Source organism: Planococcus citri, chromosome 4 (genome assembly GCF_950023065.1).
Source record: "Planococcus citri chromosome 4, ihPlaCitr1.1, whole genome shotgun sequence".
NCBI lineage: Eukaryota > Metazoa > Arthropoda > Insecta > Hemiptera > Pseudococcidae > Planococcus > Planococcus citri.
Genome location: NC_088680.1, coordinates 25,812,009 through 25,825,060, shown reverse-complemented (window position 1 = coordinate 25,825,060; position 13,052 = coordinate 25,812,009). Strand labels below are relative to the sequence as shown.

The window sequence follows — 13,052 nt, the reverse complement described above, 5'->3', positions numbered from 1 at the left end:
TATCTTACTATTTTGTTTTTCAGCTGTTATCATTTCTTAAGATCAGACAAGAAGAAATTAAGCGGCTAAACATTCCATTTTTTTATACTATGTTAGCTAGTGGTAGACATTTTCCTTAGCATTTTATTAAAACGACGTCATCGTGTTTTTCCTTTTTTTAAACGTAATAAATTTCGTTATTTATGTTAAGCCATTCTTTCATGAAATTCGTTTTAAAGAATCAAATTATTTGTACATTTTTTTTGTTATTACCAATTTCTTGCTTAAAGCATTGGTTGGTTTTTATGTTTTTTCTTGTCCAAAAAATATTTTTGTTAAATTGCATTTTGTATTTAAATAAGCTGTTTTGTTTTACGCTAATTAGCTTCTGAAACAAATGTATTTCAAAAGCATAAATGATTTTCGTTGTTCACCAGTAATTTAAACTTGTTCGTTTCGTTTGTAATTGGGCTTTTTTAAATACCTATTTAAATTATTAAGGCTTATTTTTTTCCTTATTTTTTTTTTTTTTGTATACAAAATGTATCGTTGATAGTGAGCTTTATGTTTCAGTTGCTTAATGAAAAATTTATAAATGTATTTATCTTATGGTCTTCCAGTTGACCTGAGTGGCCACGCAATATCGTCAGTTTATATAGGTTTACCTTTTTTTTCTTCTTTTTTTAAATGTTATCTATGTTATTTATGTATAAAAATTCTTATCAGCATGAATTTTCGTTGTTTTAGCTTACATCGTCGTTCTTTTTTTTTGTCTGTTTCTAGTTTTTAAAAAAACGTGTAATTAAATTATAGGTTAACAGTACATATTGAGATATTATAATTATAACAGGGTTTCCCAATGTTATTGACAATACTTTTATAGGTTTACATAAATTCGTGTAATCCTGAAAAAAATCTCAACTTATTTCGTTCCGTGTACTCCAACGCATGGAAATGATCGCTTCGATTTTTACAAATGAAACGAACAGATTTGTTTCAGAATTAAAATTGCATCAGTGTTGCTGTGTTTATTATTTTGATGTTTTATGTATCTATTTGTTTTGTAACGGATCTCACTTTGAGTAAAGAATTGTTTGTCTCATGTTGTAAAGTGATCGAAATGTTCCTAGGCGGTTTAAAATTAGTTCTAATTTTACTATACTGCCGTTTCACATATCTGTAAATTTAATATGGCCGTCGTCGCTATACATATCTGTCCTACTATGAAATTGCAATACAAATCTTTGAAACGATTTTTTGTTATATTAAATTTATACGATTAGGTAGCTCGGAAATGGATAGAATGATCGTCATATATATGATATAGATACAGCAACGTGTATGTTAATAACGATGAAAATTTTAATTTTAATTTCTTTATTTTATATACCTAGTTGTTTCTAAGTGTGTACGTAATCATGAAATATAATCTTATATTTATTTTCCAGTGTTACTTATTGATTTTAAAAATTTATTCCAGTAAAAAATCGAATAAATGTAGGTACCTATTTGAACGTTATTTTGTTCTTTTTGTAATTGATTTCTAAACTTCTAAAACTCGAAGTCTGGTGAGTGGTAAATTATTTCAAGATACATTTTTTTGTTTTCAATCATTAAAACAAGACTGAAGAAAGATTGGTATTTATCGAGAAAATATAGGAAAATTAGTTTGTATTTGGAATTAGAAATGCAATCTTAAATTAAATTTACATTTTTATTCACGTAACAAACATAAACAAACTAAATGAAGAAGTAAATGAAGCGAACTTATCGTTCGACTACCTATACCTACCCGTAGGTACTTGTATTTATCTTACCAGTTCAATAATACTCGTAAATAACACTTTTATAATGAAATGTGTACGTTGGTTTCCTATCCAAAGGATAAAATTCCATCAAGTAGCCTATTCTGCTGAATGAGAATATTCATCAAAAATATTATGAGAAGTGAAACTTTTCCCCTTTGAAATTCAAAAACATGTTTTAACGTTTAACTTTTATTCTCAACATTTTACGCTATTAATTCCAGGAAATGATATTTTTGGTCGAGTTTCGAATAAAATTATAAACTTATAAAATGCTCGAAATTAGTTTAAAGGAAATGCTGCGAAGTTTTTATTAGAATTAATGTCTTTTTGTGCCACATTTCACAGAGACAGAAACACGTTACCTACATTGCGAATGCTTTTGATGAAATTGCACAGTTTTCGTTAAATTCTCAAGCTGGGTGTTTATATCAAAGTGGGAAAAAATTCGACGAAAATACCTCGGATACGATTTCGGATCGAAATATAAAAATAAAAATAACTATCAACTTTAGATTGTTATTGGAATGAAAAATTTTCCCAGTTCGAATAACTACCTATACCTATTTTTCAAATACGATGTGAAATCGTATCTCAGTAATTGTAAAAATAAAAATGGTGTTGAAAACGAATCCACGTATGAATAGTATAGGTAGGTGAGAGGCTGAAAAGTCATTATAGTAATTTTATCTTTTGTGCAAAACTGCTAGTTCAGCAATAACGTTGTGTTGTAGATCATAAGTCGGATTTCACGAAACATTACATTCGCCATATTGTTTTATTTCCAAGCGTATATATCTGAACTTCTATCTATATAAAAATACAATCTGCCTATGAAGCATAATAGACCTCGACTGGTGCAAATAAACACGAGTTTACGTAAGATACTTCCGGTTTCCTTTTTATTAGCCGGAAAATGTAAAATTATTGCGAATATATCATATACGAGCTTGTTTTTTTGCTGGTGCGAGGGAACGAGGTGAGTAAAATTGGAGAACTGTGTGAAATAAAAATAGATTCTCTTATTACGAATATCAAAATTTCCACTACCTAGCTTACCCACTCAGTTAAAGTTTGCTGAAAAAAAAAAAAAGAAACAGGCACCTGGACCTATTCATTCTACAAGATAAATTATCCAAACATCCATCACGAAAGTAAAGCTAATAATATCCCATTAATGTCAAAAAAACACAACTGAAATTTGAAAAATCAAACAAACGAGCGGTCGGATTTTTAGCATTAGAATAAACACAGCCGTATTTTCATATCACGTCATCAGTTGAAAACTTCATTAAATTAAAAAATATGGTAAGCGTTGAAATATATTTTTCTTATTCGCTGTGTGCTCTGACGAGCCCCTTAATCTCATTAAGCTTTCGTCTGCTTTGTTTCTGCAAGATTAAATTTCTTAAATGAAAAATACCAAGCTATATATAATAAGGGAAAGAAAAATAACCCTGAGAATTGAGCAGTAAATGTAATTTCGGTATATTCTTGGCATTAATTAAATAAAACAGTTCTTATAAAATGGTTTCTACTTGAATTCTTAGTTCTTGCGGGTTTTGTCTTTTTTTTAACTCATCAACGCCGCCGCCGCAAGATGGAGCAGCAATTTCTAAGCGCAAAAATTAATTGCCTTCCGCGTTTTATGAGTTTTTCATTTCGTTTTTTTAATTTTTACCGTCCGAGTTCCTCTTTTTTTTTATCTTCGGGTTTTCATGCTTATTTTACCAGTGGTACTTGAAATTTCACTGAATTGAGAAACGTCACGTTGGCTTTATTCTAATAGAGAATTTGTTCTGTTCTATTTCTTTTAGTGAATTCTCGATGACTACATTTTTAAAAAAAATTTCAATTTATGTAGGATTATCTTTGGTAGTTAATAAAATAATTTTCTGATTTATGACAAATAAGTAAGTAGGTAGGTAGTAGGTACTCAAAATTTACGAATTCTTCAAATTGATAAGAATGATCTTGTGGTCAAACCTTCGGAACAGTTTTTCAAACCAGATAAAAGAAAAGAAATAAGACACAAGGTCCCCTAAAACTTCATTTTTTGCTCGCATTTTGAGATACCCATTTCATCAACTTTTAATTGTTTTCAATTGTTTTTACGTCATTTTGGTATTTTAATTTTACAAAAAAAACTGTTTTTTTATAACTACAAAAAAAATGAATTTTTTGACAATGATTTGGCAAAAAACATAACTTTTTAGCTAAATTTTGGCAAAAGGAAGAATTTTTGCCAATTTTGACAACAGGATTTTTTGAACATTTTGGCAAAAAGCGAAAGTTTTTTTCGGCAATTTTCACAAAAGTTGGGCGTTTTTTAAAATTTTGACAAAAAAGGAACTTTTTTACAATTTTGACATAAACGAGATTTTTTTGACAATTTAGGCAGAAAAAGAACTTTGCTGACAATTCTGACAAAAAAACATAACGAGGACATCTTAGGATAATTTTTGCAAAAGCAGAAATTTTCGAAATTTTGGTTACCACCAAACAAAAGTTTTTTGGTCATTTTTGCGAAAAATATTAGGACTTTAATTTGGACTTTTTGATAACATCAAAAAAGTGTATTTTTCGACAATTTAGGCAAAAACACAGGACTTTTTTTTGAAAATTTTGGCAAACGTTGGGATTCTTCAATAATTTTTTCTAAAAAGAAACTTCTTTTTTGGCAATTGTTCTGGCAATTAGATTTTTTGAACATTTTTTTTTGCAAAAAAACAGGTGCTTTTTTAGAAATTTTTACAAATTTTGACAAAAATAGGAATTTTTGAAATTTTGGCCAACAACTAAGTTTTTTGTTTATTTTTACAAAAAATATTAGGACTTTTTTGATGACGTCAGAAGAAAATGTATTTTTTGACAATTATAACTAAAAACAGTGCATTTTTGACAGTTCGTCAAAAGTTGAGATTTTTTTATAATTTTGACAAAAACGACTTTTTTGATAATTTTGGCAATAGCAGGAATTTTTGGCAAGTTCGCAGTAGCGATTTTTCGCCCCATACTAGGTAGGGACACTACCAACATGACAATCATCAGAAAGTGAAGTCCTTCCATGAGATCCATACTTACAAGCCTTCAATAGCACCACGTCTGAAACGCAGATACTTTCTTCTTGCATTCTGCACTCATGGTCCATGTTTCGCAGGAATACTTCAGAATGGGCCATACGTAGCATCACATACTTAATTCTCTTCCTCAGACCTACACTCATCGTTCGATTTCCCAGCACATTGGCGAGGTTATTGAAAGCGCTTTTTGCAATTCCAATCCGTGATCTCACAAGTAGTAGGTATCCTCTCTGATTTTGGAATTATGTCACTGATTTTATCGCTGATTCTGGTATGTATTAATATACCTGTGAATCATGTCATAGTCTTTATCTGCCTGGTTTCTACTATTTCCAGTCCATCAGGTCTCACTTATTTCTAATACATTGATCTTTAATCACATGGCTTCTATAATTGAACTAATTGAAGTATTAAGTTTCCAAAATGCACCAAGTCCAAAAAAATATTGATAAGAAATTCACGGTACTTACAACTAGTACCTACAATTTAGAAACATATAAATGGCCCAAATTGGCTGATTTTTTGATATGTTGTAGCAAAGACCCTTGGGCACAACATGTCAAAAAAACAGCCATGTTGAGCCGCAACTTTATGCTAGATGGCCTTGCAACCTCAGAATCTTTGAAAATGGACCTGTCTGTACAACAATGACCATGCTAATGTCAATGTGAATGTCGACCCATGCACATCCGTCACTTTTGGATGCCCAGCTAATTGTCGATGTAATTGTCAACTGATGTTGATCTGCATTTGTGTGGCCAATTAATTGGCTCAACACCGGGTTGAAATTCACATCGACATGGGGCATCCAAAAGTGACGGATGTGGATGGATCGACATTCACATCAAAATTTATGTCGACCTCCTGCTTCATAAAGTTATAAAATTTGAGTTTAAAAATTTTAAATTTTTTCCCCAAAAATGATTTCCTCTGATGTGGCTTATTGCTCGTGCTGAAAACAGCATCGATGCAAAGTCCACTTCTGAAGAAGTATAGACAAAAAGTCTGTATAGGTAATCAAAAAGATGAACAGAAATTCCTTATATAAAAGATGGTGCAATACTTACTGATCCATTTTCATGTCAACATGTGGATGTTAATGTTGATGTGAAATTTGACATCAACAAATGCATCCGCAATATCAACATCATATCATCTACAACTCCAAACTGTGGAAAAGTGAATAATTTCATCAATTCCCTAAAAAATTTGTTTTCCTCTTTGAACAAGATCATATTTTTGAATGTTTACTGAACTTTTAAACACTAAAACAGAAATTTTAATTCTGAAAAATTGGTCGACGTAGTTGTAGATGTAAATTTCGAGCATCGAATTTTACATCTACATGATTGTCGAGGTATCAGAAATAATGAGAAAATTTTGAAAATTTTCATTTACCTAGCTAGCTTTTGTACAGACAGAAGATTCCTACTAAATAATTAATTGATCATGAAAAAAAAACGTAGTCGATGTAAATGTCGACGTCGACAATTGTTGTGCTGGATGGTGTGTTTTGGAAACACACGCTTTAATTGAGGAGTCGGCCTGCAAAGTGACCTAACTGCAAAAAAATGATTTTTGAGATAGCAACACTATCTGATAGTTTAGGACATGCCCTACAAAAGGAATATATCACCTTCATCCAGTTTCACTCGTAACACCCCTTCCCCCTCCCTTGAAAATGATAAAATTAAAAGCATGGCCTGCAAAGTGACCTTATTTTTACGATTTTCCGAAAATGTGTTTCATAGGGTACTGTTGGTTGAAATCAAAATTAATTTTAACCCCTTCTGAAGAAATTCAAATATTGTGGAGACATCGAAAATCGCACTGGAGGCTCCAGAGTGATTCGAAATGGTAAAATCGTAAGTTGAGAATAAGCCACAACTCCAGTTTTAGCTACCAAGCTTCCTGTACATAAAAAAATTTTGAATGAATGAATAAATCTTTGCTTTCATAAAAAATAACATACGCAATGAAAAACCGGAGAAAATTGCGTACCTACATATCACTAAAAAACAAAAAAAAAACGTATGTGCGGCCTGCAAAGTGACCTAACTGCAGCATTTTTCATTTTTGTTGCACCCTGTAGCGAACCCGAGTTCATATTTTTCAGAAACGAAAAGGTGATTAAGTGAGTGAGGGTTGACCCTTTCGATTCCCGAAAACAGATTTCGAAAATGTGACTTCATTTTCCTAGGACACGTTTTTCTCATTTATCTCGAAATCAATTTTTTGCAGTTAGGTCACTTTGCAGGCCGACTCCTCAATTACATTAGCAAGTTTTCCAATTTGATACAGAGTTCTTATACATTCCAGGTTGCAATGTTGATGTTGTTCCACCTTGTTTTGACTCCGCATATTCTTTGAACCCTACCCTGCTGTCTTGGCAGATGAAGATCAGCCTGACGGAGACTTACCTAAAGCCAAACCATTGCTAAATTGATGTCTATATAATTCTAGGGAAATGTAATGGTGGTGGTTTCCCATTGCCTTCCACAGGGCCACCTTCCACCATGATTTTCTGTTGGTGTTTACTTTTGCAAAAAAAAAAAAGTAAAAACACAAAAAACATGTATTTTTTTTGTTGCAAATATGAACCTTTTGCAGACAAAATTTCAATTTTATGGATTGGTAGGAAGAAAGTCCTTGTAAAAAGACACATTTTGACGGAAACAGTTTTTGTGCCCCACCCTTCAATCCAGAGCTGTGGCAGTTCAAAGTTTTCTTTTGTCAATTTTACCCTCACCACTATGATAGAAAATTTTGAAAAAAATCGTGTTGAAAGGCCCAGGCTTCCCCTACACATTCCGTGGGGTATCAGAATTTTCTCCCCACTACTCATGGATATAGAATTTTTCTCGCAAAAAACGTGTTTGCTCGGCTGTACTGTCCGAAGAGGTGAGTTGGAGGGGGCGGGCGAAAATTCCGCTCGAATTTTTTTTTTTATAGGTACCCAATAACTATCCATCATAATTTTCCAAACCTGGGAACAGGACTATTTCGCCTTTCTTACCTAGGATTACCCTTTGGAAATATTCCATGTGAACGATGAGAAGAGGGCTGAGGAATGAACAATAAAAGCATATCGACTTACCAAATAAAAATAGCAGATGAATCCACAAAATGAACTTCTTCGATAGGTACCTATTTCCTTATTCATAAATATTTTAGGACCGAAATTTATTAAATTGACCTCAAATTACGTTCCACGTCCCAATCGAAATCCATGCAGCAGATAATCTGACAACTTTTATACGAGTAACAAAATCGTATCAAAACACAGACTAGAAGGGGATGAAGACATGCTTGGTAGAATGGTACGCGCAATGAACAGTCGTATACGACAACACAGGCAGAAGAATCTTTTAATCCGCAGCAATACGAGTACAAATGGAAATTCATTTATAATCTCCTTCGTAAGTATATTATGGATCATTTGTTGCATAAAATTGGCGAAATTTTCTCTTAATAATTTCCTAATCCATTTTACCCGGGCGTACGTATAGTTACGTAGGTAGGTAGTAGGTACCCTGTATATTCGACAAGCACGTCGAACAAGTTGCCTGTAAGATGATAATGTGTTTAAAAAACATCGATGATTTTCAATCATAACGCTCGAGCGTATTAACAATTTTAAATTCTCTTTTCCATCAAAAATGGAAAATGTATTCATTTAAGCGGATTATCAAACTACTTTGAAAAGTTTAGCGTAAAATTTATATTAAAGTTGAGTTACGTATGGATATTTTACGAAGTAACCTGGCGTAGTTTAAAGATTATTTTGAAAGCAGAGTCTGCACTTAAGCTTCTTAAGACTTCGTTTCGAATTTACGTTTTAACGTTGTTATATGTATTATATATATACGCGAGTAAGTATGTATGAAAATGGAAAAAAATGAATTTAGTTTCGACATTTTTATATACATTAGGAATTAGGTAGGTTACTTCGTATGGGGTACCTACCTTACCTACCATGTATTCTAACCTTTTGGAAATTTTCTATTCTCGTATTTAAGTATACGTAAATAGCAAGTAGGTACACATGGGAATGAATCAATTCGCTGGGTAGGTGTGTGTATTTAGTATTTTTGTTACATATAAATCATACGACATCGACATCGAGACCACAATGTTGCTATATTAAGTACCCCACACAGCATTGATAAAAGTTAATTTATAAAGTACGTAAACCGTATAAAGTGGTAAAATCATCAAATATCTCGTTATCTCAGTACTCTGCTAGAATTCGTACTATACGTACATAATAAACATTGCCACCATACACAAAGTTACAAAAAGGTGGTATGTAAGGCATTACATCGCTTTTACGAAGGCGTGGTCTGCCTGCTCAAAGATATACGAGTTTGGTGGTCAGCTAATTCTCTTCCCTTAGGGTATTCATTACTGGTGAACTATAGATACGTAAAGTTTTGCTGCTTTTCTGGGGAAAACCTCCCGTGAGACAATACTGTAAAACGACAATATCACCGAATTACGTTTTCTCTATACAATTTCAATGCAAGAGAGTTGCTTTTCAGGCAAGAATAAAATTCTATTTCGTATAGTGCGAGTACGAGTATATATGTACTTATGTACTACGGTATGGTATGGTATGCGATGGCGATGCTTTTCGCTTTTTATAAAAAGGGTTGCGTCTTTTATAATAGATAATTTAATTTTAAATTTCAGCGTACTCTTATGTGGCTGCTGTGTACTAATTTGTTGGCGATTTTTAGTTTGTTTTTGTCAGCTTAGAATCTAATGGAGCTTCGCTGTGATATACGCGCGTTATGTATCTGGAGGTTATATGGTAAGGCTCTTAGGTATAGCTATGCTGTAAAAAATGTATTCAGGTAGCTCGTATACCAACTTTTTATTTTCACGCGGTGTGTTGTAAAAATGGTGAAGAATAACGTCACGAAATGTGAAATTTTATTCTGAATTTATTATCTATGGTTTCAAGCACCGTAGCTGGAGATTTTGGGCGTTCTAAACTCTTTTAGGTGCAGAACTATGGCAATTCAAATTTTTCTTATGAGCTTTTTGACTAGAATGCAGTGTGAAAAATACTTCTCTGAAAAAATTTCCACGAATTAGTCTCCATGTTCCCTACACACCACTAAAATTTCAAATTTTTTTGTCAAGTTGTCGAAAAATAGGATTTTTTAACATGGAAATCGCGATTTTCTTAATGTAGAGGGAGGGGAAGCGGAAGAAAAACATTTTTTCGTTTAAAAATGTTTTCTTGATCCGAGTCGAGGGTAAATTCATCACTCTTAACCCTCGGGTAGGTACCCTATGACGTAAGGTTTTGGTGAGGACGAGGAGAGGCCGAGAGGGGGTAGGAGAAGTAAGTATAATTTGAATTTTAACCACGGCCCACCCAACATTTTTTTCTGAAAAAAAGAAAAATTTTTGTGGGGGGGAATCAAAAACACGTTAAAAAATTCCAGTTTCGTAGGTGTGCTCATTTATGTATTATCATACCCCCAAAAAATAAACAAAGTTGAAAAACACCATTTAAAGGTAAAATATGGGTGGGGGGGGGGTGTGTGTGAATTTTTTCAGGGATGACTCTCATAGGTACCTACAACATACTAAAAAATCGCAAAAATTGGTTCACATCCCCAAACGCTGAAGGAACTTTATGGTATTATGCACTCATATGCAGAGCAGCTAAATTCATGTACCTATCGATTCCTTGAACGACTTGAACGCGAGCTTTCATCCCAAGTTGGGCATCATGTTAGAAAATCAACAAGATTTCTTCCCAATTTTTTAAAAGTCTGACATAATATCAGAAAGCTAATATGATTTTTTTCATAGATTTTCAAAGGTCTGACACGTCAGAAAGTCAAGAGGTTTCTTTCACATTTGTAAAATTCTGGCATTATGTCAAAAAGTCAACTGAATTTTTCTCCAAGTTTTCAAAAGTCAACAACACCCTGATAAAAGTCTCGCGAATCAGCGTCGAACGGATTATGGTCTTAAAAATTTTGGACAGACCCTCCGCACAAAAAAACATATCTATCCATGAAAAATTTGAGCATATTTCATTAAAATCAACCTATTGTAGGTTTCAACTCCCATGAATAATCGGTGCCTATGTAGACTATGCTATGCTATCTGTTTAACATTTCATCAAGCAGTATATTTAATCTAGGTTGAACTGTAACCATACCAGCTCGTATTACTTATGAGGTTATGATCGAAAATTTTCATTTGAGAAACGAAAATTTCATCATTCGCTTTTCACTATCGAAAATGATAGACATATTTACTTAGGTAATCAAGAAATCATTTCCTTATTTGTTTTTATATCTACCTAATACATAAAAAACGTTGCCTTTTTCATAGAAAATTAGACTAATGCTGGCAGTGTATTTTCGTCAATATCTCGCGATGTTTCGAACCGGCTTGATCGCAATACTGGTTATAGCCAGTGACATCTTTTCTGTAAAGTCAAGTGAAGCAAACTTACGCAATTATACACATACGTTATCCTCGCAGTATTCTACATTTTCCAACATCGTGACTGAAAAAATTTTCGTAGACAAAACGCAGCTTATACCAAAAGCTCTTGATTACCCAATCTGCTATCACTTCTTGTTTACGGCACCTTCTTGTTTTGGTAAGTCTACCAATATGGAAATGCTGTTGAATTACTTAGAATTACCTATCGATCGAAAAACTGGGAAACTCGTACCGAAAAACAGTACAAAAGCTTACGAGTTATTTTACAAACGGAATTTGACGATTTCGTCTCATCAAGAATATTACAAAAGACACTTTATGGAGTACGTAATCATTTATATTGATTTCTCATTCCACAGAGACATGAAATTCGGAAACTTTTCTTGCCAAGATTTGATCAGTTTTGCAAAAAATGAAATTAAAGCGGCATTGATTAGATCGATTTATAGGTATGAAGTTGTATTGAAGCACGTTAAAGGAGGCCATGATTTCCTACGAAAATGTAAAAACATTGAAAATCTGGACACCAGCGACTATTCTGATGCGGTTCGAATTCTGAAAAATTTCATCAACTTGATGCAAATGAAATTCCTTCGTAATGTAATTCTAATGGTGGATGAGTACGACTACTGGTTGCAGAAGGCATTGTACTCAAAATGCAATGTACAAAATTCATCGGAAACGATTGACTCGATTTTTCGCAGACTTTTAAAAGCGGATGATTGTACAATTTTTCGGTCATTTGTATTCGGAATTTCAAACATTTTACGAGCTGAATTATCATCTAGTGTTCGAAGTGTACTACGAAGTTACAGATTTCTCCAAGGTCATCCCTTCGAGGCATTTTTTGGGGTTACAGATTCTGAAATGAAACAGATTTGCGAAAAATATCAAGTGGACGAAAGGGAAGAAAATGCCATTAAAGAACATTATGATTGCTTTAAGAGCAAATCTGGAAATACTAAAATTTATGCTTGGCGAGCTATTTTATGGTATTTTTCTCAAAGAAGAACTGAAATCAAAAAACCAAGCGACATGTTACCATCACTTACTATTAACGATGTCCCAATAAGAATGTTAAAATTTTGTATTGGAAATCCAATGATTCGTTTCAATATCATGCAAATGTTACGAGAAATTAGTGTCACAGTCCCCCTAAGAACCGCTGTTAGGTTCGCGGGCCTGAACCTCTTAAGCCAATGGTTTATGGATGAAGACACAGCTAATGATACTACTGCTGCAAAACTACAAAACCAGTTATATTTCTCAATGCTTCTAGAAAATGGCCTTGTGACATACGACGCAAACAACACTGTAAAAATACTGAACATAGAATGCAAGGAGATATTGAAAGGTATTCTGGATGAATAGGTATTTGTTACCTATCTTATTCATTCACACTCAAAGACCAAGCCAAAACTACGATTTGAGTGCGATTGAACCTATTATTAATGAATTTCATACAGACAAGGAAGCGTTATCACTTTTGAAACAAAAATTGAATGCTTGTTTTTTTTTTCGGAAAAGCCGGAAAAGGAGTTAGCATTAATCAAGAAATGATTTTCACATGGCGGAGTTCGACTATCGCGCGAAAATCGGGCTTCTTGTACTTCCACATACATTCGAAGAAAAATTTAACCTTCAATTACATAATAAGTAATCGTACCTCAAGTAAAATGGGTTGTGCAGACATGATAGCTGTAAACAA

At 33.1% G+C, this 13,052-nt stretch overlaps 1 protein-coding gene across 1 annotated transcript in view; it reads left to right on the top strand.

The window, feature by feature from the left end:
- The window catches only part of LOC135842579 (thrombospondin type-1 domain-containing protein 7A-like), a 51,620-nt gene extending 50,198 nt beyond the window's left edge, over positions 1-1,422 (top strand). Inside the window, exon 27 of the mRNA XM_065360100.1 lies at positions 24-1,422. Coding sequence (XP_065216172.1) covers positions 24-69 — 46 coding nt within the window. The 3' untranslated portion in view covers positions 70-1,422. The remainder of the gene's footprint in view (positions 1-23) is intronic.
- The last annotated feature ends 11,630 nt before the right edge of the window (positions 1,423-13,052 follow it).